Source organism: Stomoxys calcitrans, chromosome 3 (assembly GCF_963082655.1).
Source record: "Stomoxys calcitrans chromosome 3, idStoCalc2.1, whole genome shotgun sequence".
Taxonomy (NCBI): domain Eukaryota; kingdom Metazoa; phylum Arthropoda; class Insecta; order Diptera; family Muscidae; genus Stomoxys; species Stomoxys calcitrans.
The window spans coordinates 72,043,763-72,064,295 of record NC_081554.1 but is presented as its reverse complement, the minus strand read 5'-3'; the positions used below and the strand labels follow the sequence as shown (position 1 = coordinate 72,064,295).

Sequence of the window (20,533 nt, the reverse complement as noted above, 5' to 3'; positions counted from 1 at the left end):
CTTGGAGCATTTTTCAGGGTGGGGGACCCCCCCGAAACTTAAGAGTGAAATTTGTATACCAAATTCGTACTCTACTCTTAAATACCTTTCTTTTGTTTGTTTGTGTGTTCCCTATAGACTAAAAACGGCTGAACCTATTTTCTTGAAATTTTCACAGATGGTGCATAATGATCACGTGGTGAAAATAGGGTACTACCTTTTTTGATATCTGAAGGCGGAGTGGACCCTGCCCCTTTCCCCTTATTCCCGGAAACGCCATATCTCGGAGATAGGTAGTGCGATTTAAGCAAAATTTTGCGTGCTCTGTTAAAGTAACCTAAAAAAAAATTTGGCATCCAAATATCAGATGGGATACTTAGGTGGGCCGCCCCACCCCAAAACCTATCAAATATATAAATACACCAATCACGACAATATGAGACTAAAATGAAAGGTATTTAAGATTAGAAAACGTATCTGATATCCAATTGTCGGACCAAGTACTTGGGGGATCACCCCAACCCCCAAAACACCCCTAAATCGAACATTTTTACCGACTATGGCAATATGGGACTCAAATGAAAGGTATTTGCGAGTCAAATACGAATCTGATATCCAAATTTGGGACAAAGTTTCTGGGGGTCCCCAAAACACCCCCAAACAGGACTTAATTACTGACCATGGCAATATGGGGTTTAAATGAAAGGTATTTAAGTGTAGAATACGACTCTGATATCCAGATGTGGGAGCAAGTATTTAGGGGGCCGCCCATCCCCGAGAACATACCCCAAAGAAGACAATAGCAATGTGGGTTTCAAATGAAAATTCTTTGAAAGCAAAGCACGAATCTGATATCAATGTTCGGGAAAAGTGTCTATGGGGGCACCCCACCCCCATAACACCACCCAAATAGGAAGTATTTGCTGACCATTGCAATATGAGACTCAAATAAGAGGTATTTTAGAGAAGAGGTATTTTAGAGAATAAAAATGCCATATTTTTTTTATATGTATATGGTAAACAATTTTTAACCCTTCATTTCCGTCACTGCACTTTCTTTCGCCCCAACATTATCTGCAGGCACTTTTTTTCTTAACTTTTGTACCGAAAAGCATTGTCAAGCCGCCTTAATCTGCCCCATAGGCACTCAGCTGGATATTTATTATTTCATTTCCTTTCTATATTACTTCGTTGTTTTATTTTTTTTTTTTTCGCTTATCTGTGGCACTTACCTTGAGAAAAAATAATCCACCAGCCGGGAGTGTAATCCGATGTGAGCCGGGCAGAATTTTCAATGCTACTCCATCTTTGTACCATTGAATTGTGGGTATGGGCGAACCTTCCGCTTTGCAATTAAGAGTCGCTGGTTCGTGTCGCGGTACTGTTGTGTCAATTGGATGTTCCACTATTCGTGGCGGATGGGAACCTGCAAAGAAGAGAAACAGGAAAAATGAAAATACACAAAATCATAGGTAAGTAGCGTACCTACATATGAATGTAATGTGATCTATGTGTATGTATGCAAGAGAATAAATGTGAAAGCAGACATGCATATGTATGCGAGGAGTTATGTGAAAAGACCCAAGTATGACAAATTCAATGATTTTTTTACACATTTTTCATATACAACACATTTACATGCAGACATAAATGTTAGTGTATGGGTTTTGGTGTATGTGGTGTATGCATGAATGAATGAGCACACCTTGCAACCGAATGCATATAAATGAATCTCCCGGCAAATGTAGGATTATGCAGTTTGTCAGTCGCTTCGTGTATGTATGCGGATTGAACGCGCTTTAATATTCTTTTACATTTTGTTTTGCATTTCTTTGCTCGTTGTTAATCGTACAGCGCTTGATCTCCGGTACGGTTTTCATAATTTCATCGTGTATGCATATGAACACCTGGATGTCTTTATGCATGTGCGCAAAATAAATTATATGCAATTTTTGCACAAATAAATTACAGATTATAAAATACTCGTACTGTGATATATAAAAAATCTTGTATCTGGCAAAGACACAAGGTTTAAGTTGAAACGAGAAATGTGAGCCGGATTATTTAACACTTTCCAGAAACGAATTTTCTTTAATAAGCAATTAGGGTAATTGCTGCTGCAATATTTCTTTATTAGAGATTATTGAAAAGTAAAATCGAAGAATGAATGGGTAGCTCAGAGGTTACCATGTCCGCCTATGACGCTGAACGCCTGGGGAGACCATCAGAAAAAATTTTCAGCGGTGGTTTTCCCCTCCTAATGCTGGCAAAATTTCTGAGGTACTATGCCATGTAAAACCTCTTTCCACGCCGTTCGGACTCAACTATAAAAAGGAAGCCCCTTATCATTGAGCTTAAACTTGAATCGGACTTGAATAACCTTTACTTTACATACCAAATTTAAGCCAAATTCGATAACTGAGGTGTTAACCCGGGCCTTCTGGGGCCTTGATATATTGCAAATGATCTGGTTCACACCTTAGTTATAACCATGCCTTTATCCATCAAAAATGACAGACATAATTCGATTAGGCCTGTGACAGTCGGAGTACAGCAAGTTTCCCTGGAGTCGGAGTCGAAAAATGTGTCTTGACTCCGACTCTGAACAAAATAGAAAAAAAGCTTCAACAAAAAAAAAAATTGTTCTTAGCAAAAAAGCCATTCAATTTTTGTCTTTAAATTTTATCATTGAAATTTTAGATCTAGAAAAATATCATTGAAATATTGGGTTGCCCAAAAAGTAATTGCGGTTTTTTTAAAAGAAAGTAAATGCATTTTTAATAAAACTTAGAATGAACTTTAATCAAATATACTTTTTTTACACTTTTTTCTAAAGCAAGCTAAAAGTAACAGCTGATAACTGACAGAAGAAAGAATGCAATTACAGAGTCACAAGCTGTGAAAAAATTTGTCAACGCCGACTATATGAAAAATCCGCAATTACTTTTTGGGCAACCCAATTTTATCTTAAACAAGTAAAGGCGTGCTAAGTTCGGCCTGGCCGAAACTTATATACCCTCCACCATGGATCGCATTTTCCGAATTCTTTTCCCGACATCTCTTCTTAGGCAAAATAGAATATAAGAAAAGATTTGCTATGCTATCATAGAGATATCATGATATGGTCCTGTTTGGACCACAATTATGTGTAAAATGTCAGCCGAATAAGTCGAATAAGAATTGCGCCCTTTGGGGGCCCAAGAAGTAAAATAGAGAAATAGAAATAAAATAGACCGATTCAGACCATAATAAACACGTATGTTGATGGTCATAAGAGGATTCGTCGTACAAAATTACAGGCAAATCGGATAAGAATTGCGCCCACTAGAGGCTCATGAAGTAAAGACCCAAGATCGGTTTACATGGCAGCTATGTCAGGTTATAAAACGATTTGAACCATACTCGACGCAGTTGTTGGATATCATGACAAAATACTTCGCGCAAAATTTCATTCCAATCGGATAAGAATTGCGCACTCTAGAGGCTCAAGAAGTCAAGACCCAAGATTGGTTTATATGGCAGCTATATCAGGTTATTAACCGATTTAAACCTTATTTAGCACAGATGTTTAGAGTCATAGCGAAACACGTTGTGCAAAATTTCATTCCAATTGGATAAGAATTGCGCCCTCCAGAGGCTCAAGAAGTCAAGACCCAAGATCGGTTTATATGGCAGCTATATCAGGTTATGGGTCGATTTGAACCATACTTGGCACAGTTGTTAGATATCATAACAAAATACTTCGCGCAAAATTTCATTCCAATCGGATAAGAATTGCGCACTCTAGAGGCTCAAGAAGTCAAGACCCAAGATTGGTTTATATGGCAGCTATATCAGGTTATGGATCGATTTGAACCATACTTGGCACAGTTGTTGGATATCATAACAAAATACTTCGCGCAAAATTTCATTCCAATCGGATAAGAATTGCGCCCTCTAGAGGCTCAAGATGTCAAGACCCAAGATCGGTTTATATGGCAGCTATATCAGGTTATTAACCGATTTGAACCTTATTTAGCACAGATGTTTAGAGTCATAGCAAAACACGTTGTACAAAATTTGATTCCAATCGGATAAGAATTGCGCTCTCCAGAGCCTCAAGAAGTCAAGACCCAAGATTGGTTTATATGGCAGCTATATCGGGCTACTGACAGAGTTGAACCTTACTTAGCACATATGTTGTAAGTCATAGCGGAACACGTCGTGCATAATTTCATTTCAATCGGATAAGAATTGCGCCCTCTAGAGGCTCAAGAAGTCAAGACCCAAGATCGTTTTATATGGCAGCTATATCAAAACGTGGACCAATATGGCCCATTTACAATCCCAACCGACCCACACTAATAAAAAGTATTTGCGCAATATTTCAATAGGCTAGCTTTACTCCTTCGAAAGTTAGCGTGCTTTCGACAGACAGACAGACGGACGGACAGACGGACGGACGGACAGACCGACGGACGGACATGGCTAAATGGACATAAAATGTCATTACGATCAAGAATATATATACCTTATGGGGTCTCAGACGAATATTTCGAGTACTTACAAACAGAATGACGAAATTAGTATACCTCCATCCTATGGTGGAAGGTATAAAAAAGCATTTTATACCCGCCACCATAGGAAGGGGTGTATATTAATCCGATTGGCAGTCGTTGCTCTGATAAAAACCAACTTTGTAGACCCGACATCAGTGTCTTTTTGTCTGGCCATAACCACTGACTGGTCCTTAGGGCTTCAATGCGCTTCACGTTTTTTGACATCCTCCTCTAGTTAACGACAGCTTTAGCGGAACAGATTGGCTCCATATTTTGCACGGTGGGGGTATTCTCCCCGTCAGAATTACGAGATGGTGCAGTAGCTCGACTTTTCTATTGCATTTCCTGATCTCCTGAATGACTTATTCTGGCAAGCCATAATTTGTTTTAGAATCAGACAACTGATTTCATAACCTATGAGCACCATTAGTCTGGTGCTCATAGGTTATGAAATCAATCAATCAGAAGAGAGACGATTCAAAGGGTACACCAATCGTCGCTTCAGTGAGCTGGCAGCCCCCTCAAATACGCCAGTTGCTGAGAGACAATACCGAGACGAACAGCCACTCGCTTTATACCAAACGTTCGAATGCCCCAAGTGCGGTCCAATTTCCAGGCGCAGGCAGTGGAACTCGCAGAGGAGCGTGATAGGTTTCGTTACACTGACCCAACAAATCCCAGAATCAGCGAGCTGAACCTGGAATTCAATGGGATGGTCAACGAATGAGAGAAAAATATGTGGCTAGCAAAGTAGGCAATCTGTGGTCTACAGTTACGCTACTCTCGAACCCCAGAAGAAGGAATGATATGAGATCTGTTACTTTTGTGACCGGCCCAAAGAGTGATTGTTCAACCTAGGGTAATAAATAAACCGACTTTTTGCTAAAACCGGTTTTCGAAAAATGAACTGTCTTAAAAACCCGGTTTTTGATATTTTTCAAAAACCGGTTGAACCGTTTCTTTTAAAAACGTAAAACTTTTTGCCATTACATTGGCCGCAAAAGAGATGCGGAAGATGGACCTAAAACTTTCAAACTCAGGATATATATGGACAGTATGGCATCCCTCAAACCACTCGACCACCTGCTCTGCTCATGGCCGGGTCTACGAGGGCACAGGCTATACTACAGATGCTTCTCTGGGGGATCTCATAAGACACATGAATAAGACGTGATTGTTTCGAAGAGGGACCTGGAGAGTACCAATGCTTTACACTAGGCGAGTGAATACTTAAGTGAATGTGGTCCGACTCTCCGGGACAGCACTCGCTCGGTGGCGTGAAGAATAGGCACTTGATCACTATTCCATTCCAAAATTATTTGTATTTTTTTATATCACGTCAACTCTCTGTCTTTAATTCGGGTCGTAATTAATCATCACAATTTTGATCTAATCTTCTTTTTCCTTTTCTTATCAGGTTGCCAAAATGCCCGGACAGACCTGCGAGTGAATTAACCATTCGGATTGGGCTACCAATTCGACCTTAACCTAAAACCCTTTGAAAATTTTATAAATAAACCTTGAGATAAGCCTAAAGTCGACCAGCATAGTGGAGACAACATTTACATAAACATATCACTAAAATTTTTCTGGAGAAAAAATCTCGCTCAAAATTTTCTAAGAAGGCAAATTTTTGAATACATGTGCACTGACACCGACATCCGACTGACACATCGGCGGTGACATTTGGTCAGAATGTCAGAGGTGAATTTTACACAGATTGCCAAAACAGTACAAATATCTTTTGGAAGTTGTATTAATGACTTCGAACGCTAGAAGACGGCATCGGATCTTGCTGCTGCTCCGTGTGCCCACGTTCGAATTAACGACGAAAAATACCCAAGAATAGAGCTGCCTTAGAAAAATTCGAGCTGGAGTAATGAAATTGGATTGGAGTAAAGTGGACAACCGAAAGTAGTTAAAAAAATTTTTCCCGTCATGTTTTGGTGGAAAATTGGCTTATCAAAAGTCGGCAATTTTTATACCCTCCACCATAGGATGGGGGGTATACTAATTTCGTCATTCTGTTTGTAACTACTCGAAATATTCGTCTGAGACCCCATAAAATATATATATTCTTGATCGTCGCGACATTTTATGTCGATCTAGCCACGTCCGTCCGTCTGTCCGTCCGTCCGTCCGCCCGTCCGTCTGTCTGTCGAAAGCACGATAACTTCCAAAGTAGTAAAGCTAGGCGTCTGAAATTTTGCACAAATACTTCTTATTAGTGTGGGTCGGTTGGTATTGTAAATGGGCCATATCGGTCCATAACCTGATATAGCTGTCATATAAACCGATCTTGGGTCTTGACTTCTTGAGCCTCTGGAGTGCGTAATTCTTATCCGATTGGAATCAAATTTTGCACGACGTGTTATGTTATGATATCCAACAACTGTGCAAAGTATGGTTCAAAACGGTCAATAACCTGATATAGCTGTCTTATAAACCGACCTGGGATCTTGACTTCTTGAGCCTCTAGAGGTCGAAATTATTATCCGATTTGCCTGAAATTTTGTACGACGGATTCTCTCATGATCATCAACATACGGTCTATAGCCCGATAGCTCCCATATAAATCGATCTCTCTATTTTACTTCTTGTTATTTTTATACCCTCCACCATAAGATGGGGGGTATACTAATTTCGTCATTCTGTTTGTAACTACTCGAAATATTCGTCTGAGACCACATAAAGTATGTATATTCTTGATCGTCGCGACATTTTATGTCGATCTAGCCATGTCCGTCCGTCTGTCCGTCCGTCCGTCTGTCCGTCCGTCTGTCTGTCGAAAGCACGCTAACTTCCGAAAGAGTAAAACTAGCCGCTTGAAATTTTGCGCAAATACTTCCTATTAGTGTAGGTCGGTTGGTATTGTAAATGGGCCATATCGGTCTATGTTTTGATATAACTGCCACATAAACCGATCTTGGATCTTGACTGCTTGAGCCTTAGAGGGCGCAAATATTTTACGATTGTGATGAAATTTTGCACGACGTGTTTTGTTATGATATCCAACAACTTTGCCAAGTATGGTTCAAATCGGTCCATAACCTTATATAGCTGCCATATAAACCGATCTTGGGTCTTGACTTCTTGAGCCTCTAGAGTGCGCAATTCTTATTATTGTTATTCGGGCCGAACTTAGCACGCTTTTACTTGTTATACCCTACACCACTACTGTGGTACAGGGTATTATAACTCAGTGAATTTGTTTATAACACCCAAAAGGAAGAGAGATAGGCCCATTGATAAGCATACCGATCGACTCAGAATCACTTTCTGATTCGATTTACCCATGTCTGTCTGTCCGCCCGTCTGTCTGTCTGTCCGTCTGTCCATGTTAATTTGTGTACAAACTACAGATCCCAATTTTCATCCGATCGTCTTCAAATTTGGTATCGGCATGTTTTTCGGCCTAGAGACGAAGCCTATTGAAATTGGAAAAAATCGGTTCAGATTTGGATATAGCTTCTATATATGTATGTTCATCCGATTTACAGTAATACTGCAATAAAATGGTCATTTGTTGACCGATTCTCTCGAAATTCGGCAGGAAGGATTTTACGGCTCTCGACATTAGTGGTGAATTTCACGGAAATCGGTTCAGATTTAGTTATAGCTCTCATATATATACATATATCGCCTGATTTTCACTCCTAGAGCCACTGCAAGCTCATTTATTGACCAATCTTGCCAAAATATTGCACAAGGCTTTCCTCAACGACTACCACAATATACATAGAGTGTGGTCAATATCGGTTAAGATCTAGATATAGCTCCCATATATATGTTCGTCCGATTTTCAGTAATATTGCAATAAAATGGTCATTTGTCAACCGATTTTCTCGAAATTTGGCAGGAGGGATTTTCTTTTGACTCTCAATAGTACTGGCGAATTTCATGGAAATCAGTTCAGATTTAGATATAGCTCTCATAGATATATTTCGCCCGATTTTAAGTTCTAGCGTCACAGCAAGCGCATTTATTGACTAATCTTGCCAAAATTTTGCAAAACGCTTTCTTCGACGACTGCCACAGTATCTGAGGATTTTGCTCGAAATCGTTTCAGATTTAGATATAGCTCTCATATATATATATATATATATATATATATATATATATATATATATATATATATATATATATATATATATATATATATATATATGTTTGTCTGGTTTTGAAAAATATTGCAAAAAAATTATCATTTGTTATCCGATTCTGTCAAAATTATTCAGGAAGGATTTTCTTATGACTCTCAATATTACTGGTGAATTTCATAGAAATCGGCCCAGATTTAGATATATCTGTCATTTATGTATATGGCCAGATTTTCACCCCAAGAGCCACGGCAAGCGCATTGTTTTACCAATCTTGCCAAAATTTTGCACAACGCTTTCCTCGACGACTACTAAAATATCTGAGAAGTTTGCTCGAAATCGGTTCGGAAGTAGATATAGCTCCCATATATATGTTCGTCAGATTTTGGGTAATTTGCCATAATTTTGTCATTTTGTCATGTCATATTTGCTAGCCGAGGTCCATCAAAATTGTTTCACAATTAGACATAGCTCCCACTTTGTACTTATAGGGTAGGTGTAGGGTATTATACAGTTGGCACCGCCCGACTTTTGCCCTTCCTTAACGGTTTTACTATATAAAATAGCCAAAGGCTTACTTATCCCAGTCACCCCCATTGTAGACTACCTCCATAACCTTACCTTACCATAAGCAATCACCACTCTTTTATCTTTTCAAACAAACCACAAAGACTAGACATCTAAAACATTGTTGTCCGAAACACAAAAACATTTGGCTGCATGCGGATACTGCAAAACATAACAAACTCCATACCTTACTTACAAACAAAGAATTCAATGTCACCTGAAAACACACAGTACAAGCATTTTTTTATGATTCAGCCATTCAAATCATCATCCATGCACGCCCTCTCGAAGTGTAGTCATCCCCAATGTGTTCACTTCAAAACAAGGAAGATATTGCAAATTATTGTTTTCTTCATTGAAATCATCTTCGGCTCGTATTTGTATACAAAGGGCATCACAAGCCCAGCAAAAGGACACAAAAAAGCAAAGGAAACCCTTTTTGTGTTGTACATAGCCACAGGACACTCCCAAATAAACAATTAGTGGAAAAACACGGAATGCCATCGTTGAAAAACGAAATACCACACCGATTAGTAGATAGTGGGGGTGTTGAGTAGAACAAAAACAAAATTTTTGAAAAAATACAAAGGAGTTTCAGTTTTTGCAATATGGCAGACATACACTCGTAACAACCAGCACAACCTACATGCTAGAGATTCGTTTTAAGCAAAAGTTCTCTCTGTTGGGGTTTTTTTTTTCTCGTCGTTGCTGAAGAGGTCTCTTCAAAAGCGGCGACTGACCTTTTTCCCAGCTTTGTTGTGGCTGAATGCTGCCGTTGATGTTGCATGTTGTGCTGGTTGTTGTTTTAACTTTGTTGCCACATGGACTTGTTTATTCTGTCCTCCTCCCGGCACTCCATCTTTCAATATGTCAACTCTTTTCCTTTTGGTTTGCCATTTTTGTTTTGTGGTGGGAGCAACACATGCAACAAAAAAAAAAGGATATTCAAAAACATGGGTGCCAACATAAGTAGTGCAAAGTTCAGCTGCAGGAGGACACTGTAAAAAAAAAACCAAAACAAAATAAAAATCATAAACGTTAACATATCCCCTCTCCCTAAAACTCATTCTATGCTCTCATGCATCTGGGGTTATTCACCCACACAGGGGCATAGACGTTAGGCTAACATACTTCAGCCAGCCCAAAGCCTTCATCATTATCGTTTGTTTGTGTGTGCGGGTGCATGTGTGTGTGTGCATGTGTAGGGAATTGGGAGTGATGCATGATGACATGCAACATTTGCCAAAGGGTGCAAGAGTTCATGAACGTCGAAATAAATGAATGACGCACAGTGTGCGGCTTCTAGACCTCTTGAAACTTCAGCGGAGACTAGTGTTTTCACGGTGCACATTCAAGGGAGTGGGGAGACGGGTTTTCCATCATTATTAACAAAAAAGGCAAATTAAGGCCTCCAGGGACTTGAAATGTAGTAAATGGAAGATCGTTTTGTGATAAGTCTTTACCTAGCATATTGATCAATTAGAACCATTTCAGACTAGGATATAGGACATCGTATCAAGCAGAATTCAGCGTCTGTAACCGCCAGTTGGCATAGGTATTGGCGACAGTTGATACAGAGTCAAGCTTCCTTAGGAACATTGGCACAGCCATTATTGGTAAATTTCAAAATTTTTCAGAAAACATGTATCGTGGAGTGGCTGTAGTGTTTCCTTGTTCATCGTTCCCATCAATATAAAGAAAGTGCATGTAGGACATAATCGCCTTAGAAGAAGTCCTATGGTTTGGGCGAGGCGCCGCAACTACACCGAAAGGTGATGTTTTGTACTGTAGCTGGCATTTTATGAGATACAAGTTTGCCAGCGTATTCTGATGAATCTGAGATTTAGTCAGGTGAATGAAAGGCTATGAACAATCCGCATATAAAGACGAAATATTTTACATCAGGGTTATCGGCGGCGCTAATACAGAAAAAGGCGGACTATTTGGCCCCCCATCTGGGTGCTATTTTCACAGCGTGTCTAGGACTTGTATATACTCCACAAGTCAAGTAAGCCTTTGGTGTCGCATAACTTGCCTTGTTGGGGATTGAAAGCCTGGCAGGAGGCAAGGTAAATACCGACCTTGCCTCCTGCCAGACTTTCAAAACCCGACAAGGCAAGTTATGCGACACTAAAGGCTTACGGACCTAAAAGCCTTATGTCGTTTCCACTCAAAACCATGCACTGTGTTATCCTTCCTACTAAAACCAATTTCCATGACCATGTGTACTTTTTTGCGTTTAGAGAAAATTTCTTAGAAATTTTTTCAGAATTTCTAAGAATTTTTATTTTAGATAAAATGTCTTACATTTTTTTTAAAGAAAATGTAATTTTATAGAAATTTAGTCTTTAAAGACGATTTCGTTGCAATTTTGTTTTTAGATAAAATTTTATAAAATTTTTTTCTGTAGAGAAAATTTCTTATGAAAAAAGTCTAAAACCGTGCTAAGTTCGGCCGGGCCGAATATTATATACCCTCCACCATAGATCGCATTTGTCGAGCTCTTTTCCCGATACCTCTCTTTAGGCAAACAAAGGATAAAAGAAAAGAATTGATTTAATATTGGAGCTATATCAAGTTATGGTCCGATTCGAAACATAATTGAATTGAATGTTGGAGACCATAGTAGAAGTCTCTGGGTAAAATGTCAGCCAATTCGAGTAAGAATTGCGCCCTTAAGGGGCTCAAGAAGTAAAATAGAGGGATCGGTTTATATGGGAGCTGTATCAGGCTATAGATTGATTCAGACCATATTAGACAGTTATGTTGAAGGTCATGAGAGAAGCCGTTGTACAAAATCGGATAATAATTACGCCCTCTGAAGGCTCAAAAAGTAAGGATGCCAGATCGGATTAAATGGCAGCTATATCATGTTATATACCGATTTGCATCATACTTAGCACACTAGATAGAAGTCAGAACAAAGCACCTCTTGCAAAATTTCAGCCAAATTGGATAAGAATTGCGCCCTCCGGCGGCTTAAGTAGTCAAGATCCAAGATCGGTTTACATGACAGCCAAATCGCATGAGAATTGCGCCCTCCAGCGGCTCAAGAAGTCAAGATCCAAGATAGGTTTACATGACAGCTACCAGATTATGAACCGATTTGAATCGTACTTAGCACAGTTGTTGAAAGTGATAACAAAACACCTCACGTAAAATTTCAGCCAAATCGCATGAGAATTGCGCCGTCCAGAGGCTCAAGAAGTCAAGAAGTGATAACAAAACACCTCACGTAAAATTTCAGCCAAATCGCATGAGAATTGCGCCGTCCAGAGGCTCAAGAAGTCAAGAAGTGATAACAAAACACCTCACGTAAACTTTCAGCCAAATCGGACGAGAATTGCGCCCTCTAGAGGCTCAAGAAGTCAAGATCCTAGATCGGTTTATGTGGCAGCTATATCAGGTTATGTACCGATTTGCGCCATACTTAGCACACTTGTTGGAAGTGATAACAAAATACCTCAGCCAAATCGCAAGAGAATTGCGCCCTCCAGCGGCTTAAGAAGTCAAGATCCAAGATCGGTTTATATGACAGCTATAACAGATTATGAACCGATTTAATTCATACTTAACAGAGGTATTGGAAAAGATACCAAAACACCACGTGCTTAATTTCAGTCAAATCGGACAAAAATTGCGCCCTCTAGAGGCGCAAGAAGTCAAGACCCAAGATCGGTTTATATGGCAGCTATATAAAAACATGGACCGATTTATACCATACTTAGCGCAGTTGTTGGAAGTCATACCAGAAAACCTCATGCAAAATTTCAGTCGAATCGGACGAGAATTGCGCCCTCTAGAGGCTCAAGAAGTCAAGACCCCAAATCGGTTTATATGACAGCTATATCAGGTTATAAACCGATTTGAACCATACTTGGCACACTTGTTGGGTATCATAACAAAACACGTCGTGCGAAATTTCATTCCATTCGGATAAGAATTGCGCCCTCTAGAGGGTCAAGAAGTCAAGACCCAAGATCGGTTTATATGGCAGCTATATCAGGTTATGGGCCGATTTGAACCATACTTGGCACAGTTGTTGGATATCATAACAAAACACGTCGTGCCAAAATTCATTACAATCGGATAAGAGTTGCGCACTCTAGAGGCTCATGAAGTCAAGACCCAAGATCGGTTTATATGACAGCTATATCAGTTTATGAACCGATTTGAACCATACTTGGCACAGTTGTTGGATATCATAACAAAACACGTCGTGGCAAAATTCATTACAATCGGATAAGAATTGCGCACTCTAAGGGCTCAGGAAGTCAAGACCCAAGATCGGTTCATAGGGTAGCTATATCAAAACATGGAGCGATATGGCCCATTTACAATCCCAACCGGCCTACACCAACAAAAAGTATTTGTGCAAAATTTCAAGCGCCTACCTTTACTCCTTCGAAAGTTAGCGTGCTTTCGACAGACAGACGGACGGACGGACATGGCTAGATCGACTTAAAATGACATGACGATCAAGAATATATATACTTTATGGGGTCTCAGACGCATATTTCGAGAAGTTACAAAAAGAATGACGAAATTAGTATACCCCCATCCCATGGTGGAGGGCATAAAAAAAATCCATTTAAAAGGTCACCCACCCTTGCATTTCACCTCTGGGTGATTTATCACTTTTATTAGAATGTGATTTTACCCTAACATATGATTTGTGTGTTATGTTGCATGGACACACCTATACACACCATGTATGGTGTCGTCGGTTTTTCGACATATATCACATTTTTTTTTTACAACATATGAAGCTCTCACACTCTTATCATATAAATGCTTCCTGACTTTTTTTTTTTGCCTTGACTGGCACTGGGTGATAAATTTTTAAACAGTCATAAGTGAATGTTGCATTCAACGCGCACCCACACTCATGCACTCAATTGCAAACGAAGAGCACCCGCAAAGACAACAGTGTGAAGCGTGGCTAATGTAACCAAAGACGTTGCATTGACACAAGCTAAACATGCGACGAAGGAGAGCGCAACATAATGCTGATCCTGGGGTTGGTTTAATGCATCGATTTCGTGGGTATGCTGGTGCTAAACAGCAAGTCAGTTGCCCACCCTTGTAGCAGTCCATCTTCAACTCCTGAATGCACTTTCATGGTTTGATGTATTTTTGTTTATTATTCAAATTAAATTATAATTTGGTCTTCCCCCCCCCAGTAGGCAATGGCCAGGCGGGGGAGGGGTGAGGCAAAGTGCAATTAAGGCGTGTCAACATTGATCATTTCTTCCATAAGCATTTCCCACTAAGAGAAAACACTGCAGAGTAATATGAGACTTTCTTTTTTTAGCAAGAACCCCTTGAATAAGGAGCAGGAGCAGGAGGTTATGGACACTGCCTGGCAGTGACCACTCACTGCGTGTTTGGTCAACAATCATTTTTCATAGCCAAACAAACACAAAATTTTCTGAATTGTTATCGTTTTTGACGATTTCTTTCACTGGGTGTTTTTTTTTTTTCCTTTTCTTTATGACGTGGGTGAAATAATTTTTCTTGCCCTTCTAGGTTAGTTACCAAACGACATAAAGGAAGATTGTTGACACCAGAGCCTGTAGCCCTTGGCCTTTTTTTGTCACCAGCTCGTGTCATTCTCTGTTGAAGCTATGCATTGGGGGTTGTCCGTTGTATTTAGTTAACCATCCGTTTTAAGGTTTATTTTTCTTCACTTGCCCGGTTGCCATTGGTTTTTTTTTTTTTTTTGTTGGGTATTATTTTGCTGTTGTCATTGAACTCCAAGGATATGAGGAACAAACCCCTATCAAAATATGGGGAAGAAAAAATATTTTCGTTTTTTCGCCATCACAGTGGCTTTGTGTGTAGTACAATCAACACTCTCGGCCACAAGTGAAAATATGAAAAATGTTTATTGTACAATACGCAAGGTTTGTTGTTTCACATGACTGGTATCCTGGGCCGCCGCAGCACAATAGAAGTTGCACAACAATTGGAGCATGGGTTAAGATTTTTTTTTTTTTCTTTTTTGTTTGTTCAATAACATTATGAGTAATCAACTAAGTTTGTTATCGTTTCGTATGTGTGTGTGTTTATAGACTTTGTTGTTTGATAAAGAAAAAACTTGGATTTTTCTTTTCTCTTTTTTTTCTGGGGACATTTCCTTCTTGGAAGTTAGCACCCCAACTCGTTTCATACGCAGCTCGCTCTAAAACAATGAATCATCTGGCTGAAATTCCTTGGCTAACCCTCCAAGAAGTGGAAATTGTGAAACATTTCTATGTCTTGCACAAGTTAAAAAGCCATAAATTTTATGTAAAAAATCACGTACGTATAATTTGCAAGGAAATTGCTGCAGTTAGTTAATAGCAAAAGGGAGGGGGGGGATATAAAACGAGCAAAAATAAATAAACTGCACAAGTGTTTTGGCCATAAATCATGATTGCACGGAGTTCTGTTAGGGTTTCAAGAGAATAAAAATTGAGATTAAAAGTAAAACAGGAGGCGACTAATCGGTTTGGGTTTAATATCATATTGATGTGTTTGTTTTTTAAATCGGAGTATAAAAGGAGGTGAAGCGGATGTGAGTTTTGGAGTATTAAAATTATTTCAATATATTTTTACTCTTCACATTATATGACGTGATTTTTTATATGATTTTTATACCCTCCACAATAGTATGGGGGTATAATAACATCGCCACATAGAAATATTGGACTAAGACCCTTTAAAATATATATTGGATAGCCCAAAAAGTAATTGCGGATTTTTCATATAGTCGGCGTTGACAAATTTTTTCACAGCTTTTGACTCTATAATTGCTTTCTTTTTTCTGTCAGTTATCAGCTGTTACTTTTAGCTTGCTTTAGAAAAAAAGGTGAAAAAAAAGTATATTTGATTAAAGTTCATTCTAAGTTTTATTAAAAATGCATTTACTTTCTTTTAAAAAATCCGCAATTACTTTTTGGGCAACCCAATATATTCTCGATAGCTATGATATTTTAAGTCGATCTAGCCACGTCCGTCCGTCTCTATGTCTGTCTGTGGAAAGCACGCTAGCTTTCGAAGGAACCGAGGTAGGCACTTGAAATTATGCACAAATATTAGTGTAAGTAGGTTGGCATTGTAAATGGGCCATATCGCTATTGATATAGCTGCCATATAAACCAATCTTGGACCTTGACTTCTTTAGCTTCTGGACTGCGCAATTTTTATCCAATTACTATGAGGTGTTTTTTTATGACTGTCAACAACTATGCTAAATATGGACACAATCGGTCATAACTTGATATGGCTGCCATATAAACCAATCTCGGATCTTGACTTCTTGAGCTGCTAGAGGGCGGAATTCTTGTCCGATTTAGGCTAAATTTTGTATGCGGGTTTTTTGTGATTTTTCACAAATCTGCTGACTGACTGACTGATCATCGCCCAGCCCAAACGGCTAAAGCTAGTATCAGGAACGGGATAATGCTGGATTTGGTGATATTCGTACGTTTAGGTACTAAAACGTACGAAATGTTACATATTTGGCCAGCGTGAACGAAAAGGGCTAGATTTATGTTCTTAGACTCAAATTAAAGGAAATTCCGAAAAAAAAACGTTTGGGAAAAAAATGTTGGTAAATTGTACCGGAAGTGGGAGAAATAGAACGTTAAGAACCGCAATTGGTACTATTTGGTACTTATTTCCTTTTAAATTGAACAAGAGCTCTGAATTTTGGAACTTAGGTACACTATGAGTATTTGAAAAATTCTACATTTAGGTACTAAAAAGTCCAAAAAATTAAGAAATTGCTAAACTTTGTACAGGGCGGATGGATAGAGGTAAAATTTTGAAATTTAACTTAAAAGACATTTGGTGCAAAAGGATGAAGGTGAAAAGAAACAAGTAAAAAGGCGTTAAGTTTGGCCGAGCTGAACTTTGGATAACCACCACCTCGGGTAGATACGTAAACCACTTTTAGTCAAAATCCGGTGAAAAATGCATACCTTATGCCCCTTAGCAGATGTGTCGAAAAATATTCCGATTTGGACCAAATACTAATAAGTACAAGTCATTGTTCAATTGTGTATGACAAAATGTATCCAAATATAAACCGATCTGATACTAATACTACTCTCTGTTCGAAATTTCGGCAAAATCGGACAATAAATGTGCTTTATATGGGCTCAAAATCTTAAATCGAGATATCGGTCTATATGGCAGCTATATCCAAATGCACACCGATCTGAGCCAAATTAAAGAATAATGTTTAAGGGCCCAACACAACTCACTGCCCCAAATTTCGGCAAAATCGGACAATAAATGAGCCTTTTATGGGCGCAAGACCTTGAATCGACAGATCGGTCTATATGCCAGCTATATCCAAATCTGGAGCGATCTGCGTCAAATTGAAGAAGGATATCAAAGGGCCTAACACAACTCACTGTCCAAATTTCAGAAAAATCGGAATCGGCGAATCGGTCTATATGGCAGCAATATCCAAATCTAGAACGATATGTGCCGTATTGCAGAAGTATATCGAGGAACCTAACACAACTCACTGTTCCAAATTTCAGCAAAAACCGATAATAAATCGGTTATGGGCCTAAGACCCTAAATCTGCGGATCGGTCTATATGACAGCTATATCCAAATCTGGAGCGATATAGACCAAATTGAAGATGCATATCGAAAGGCCTAACATAAGCCACCGTCCCAAATTTCACCAAAATCGGATAATAAATGTGGCTTTTATGGGCCTAATACCCTAAATGGGCGGATCGGTCAATACGGGGGCTATATCAAGATATAGTTCGATATAGGCCATCTCGAACCCAACCAGCTTATGGACAAAACAAGTAAAAGCGTGCTAAGTTCGGCCGGGCCGATGCTTATATACCCTCCACCATGGATCGCATTTGTCGAGTTATTTTCCCGGCATCTCTTCTAGGCAAAAAAGGATAAAAGAAAAGATTTGCTCAGCGACCTCTGTAAAATGTCAGCCAATTCGAATAAGAACTGCGCCCTTTGGGGGCTCAAGAAGTAAAATAGGGAGATCGATTTATATGGGAGGTGTATTAGGCTGTAGACCGTTTCAGATCATAATAAACACGATGTTGATGGTCGTGAGAGGATCCGTCGTACAAAATTTCAGGCAAATGGGATAATAATTGCGACCTCTAGAGGTACAAAAAGTCAAGATCCCAGATTGTTTTATATGGCAGCTATATCAGGATATGAACCGATTTGAACCATACTGGGCACAGTTATTGGATAACATAACAAAATACTTCTTGCAAAATTTCATTCAAATAGGATAACAATTGCGATCTCTATAGGCTCAAGAAGTCAAGATTCCAGATCGGTTTATATGACAGCTATATCAGGTTATTGATCGATTTGAATCTAACTTAGCACAGTTGTTGGAAGTCGTACTAAAACATGTCGCACAAAATTTCATTCCAATCGGATAACAATTGCGCCCTCTAGAGGCTCAAGAAGTCAAGACCCAAGATCGGTTTATATGGCAGCTATATCAGGTTATTGACCGATTTGAACCATACTTGGCACAGTTGGTGGAAGTCATAACGAAACACGTCGTGCAAAACTTCTTTCCAATCGGATAAGAATTGCGCCCTCTAGAGGCTCAAGAAGTCAAGACCCAAGATCGGTTTATATGGCAGCTACACTATATCAAAACAGGACCGATATGGCCCATTTACAATCCCAACCGACCTACAATAATAAGAAGTATTTGTGCAAAATTTCAAGCGCCTAGCTTTACTCCTTCGAAAGTGAGCGTGCTTGCGACAGACATACGGACGGACGGACGGACGGACTGACAGACGGACGGACATGGCTAGATGGACTTAAAATGTCACGACGATCAAGAATATTTATACTTTATGGGGTCTCAGACGAATATTTCGAGTAGTTACAAACAGAATGAAGAAATTAGTATACCCCCATTCTATGGTGGAGGGTATACAAATTTTCAGCGGTGGTTTTCCCCTCCTAATGCTGGCAACATTTGTGGGGTACTATGCCATGTAAAACTTCTCTCCAAAGAGGTGTGGCACTGCGGCACGCCGTTCGGACTCGGCTATAAAAGGGAGGCCCCTTATCATTGAGCTTAAACTTGAATCGGACTGCAATCATTGATATGTGAGTAGTTTGCTCCTGTCCCTTAGTGGAATGTTCATGGGCAAAATTTGCATTTGCAATTTGCATAGCTGAGGGACCACCACTTCAGTACTTTCTCCAAGGCTGAAACTAATACAACGATGATCAGAGAAGCTGTGGTAATCCAACATTACCCATTCGCATATTCTTTCACCTATGTTTTCCGATACAAAGGTAATATCTAGTACCTCCTGCCTGTTCCTGGTAATGAAGGTCGGTTTATGCCGTTATTATTACAAATCGTCAGATTGCAGATATTCGATAAGCAGCTCACCCCTTTCGTTGACATCCGAACTTCCCCATACCTGGTGATGTGCATTAGCATCACTTTCTACAATGAGGCTTTTCTTCCCTACAGAAACAGCTTCAACCAGCGACTTAAGATTTGAAGGCAGAATCTTTGAATCGTGTGCCATATATAGGGAAGCCAGCCAGTAATGAGACTTGTTTATTTCAAAAAAAAAAGATAGCCTGGTAAAACTCCCACATAAACCGATTTCCCGATTTTGTATGCTGAGCCCCTATAGATGGCAATGACTTCCACTTTGGTCTCTAACATCCAAACCAAAGATGGTCTGAATCGATCCATATCCAGATATAGCTCCAATAGCATAGCAATTCTTATACATTATGCTTTGTTTGTCTATTAATCGCCCGATTTAGCCTTAAACAGTCGATGCAGGCCTACTTTTTCTCTCCCACACATACTTAAATACATCCGGTTCTATGAATCATTCTTTGCAAATTACTGTTTGCAAATTCTTTAATGTTTCTCAAAGCAAGCAGTGACTCTTTTGAGAAAATACCCCTTAAAGCATTAATTATGCATTTACTGCAATCCAACCAACTTCCCTGCCACAAAACCACTTATTAAATATGTATAGATTTTCCTTGTTGCACAAAATGTTCCAGTTAATAAGCCTCTCCAAAGCTAGTTATTATGCAACTTATTTTGCCTTATCGGTCAGTAAGTTAAAAGAAAAACAAAACTCTACACCAGATGCAGGCTGAAATTAAACACAGTAACACACATAGTCTGTTCCGGGTATACCTTGTGATTTGACTTGTGAATGCAAAAAAAAAAAAAAAAAAAGTGGGGGGGGGGGGGGGCATATAAAACAGGTGCAACAATTGCAACTACCTTTGCCCGATATAGTCCAGCAGCAAAAGTTTTGCCACATGACACACATCTAGGCATATCGTTAGA

The 20,533-nt window shown here is 39.4% G+C and overlaps 1 protein-coding gene across 1 annotated transcript in view; it reads right to left on the bottom strand.

The window, feature by feature from the left end:
* LOC106087012 (protein sax-3) overlaps positions 1-20,533 on the bottom strand; it is a 435,183-nt gene that overhangs the window by 200,000 nt on the left and 214,650 nt on the right. The window contains exon 2 of the mRNA XM_059364263.1: positions 1,212-1,405. Within this exon, the coding sequence (XP_059220246.1) occupies positions 1,212-1,405 (194 nt within the window). The remainder of the gene's footprint in view (positions 1-1,211; positions 1,406-20,533) is intronic.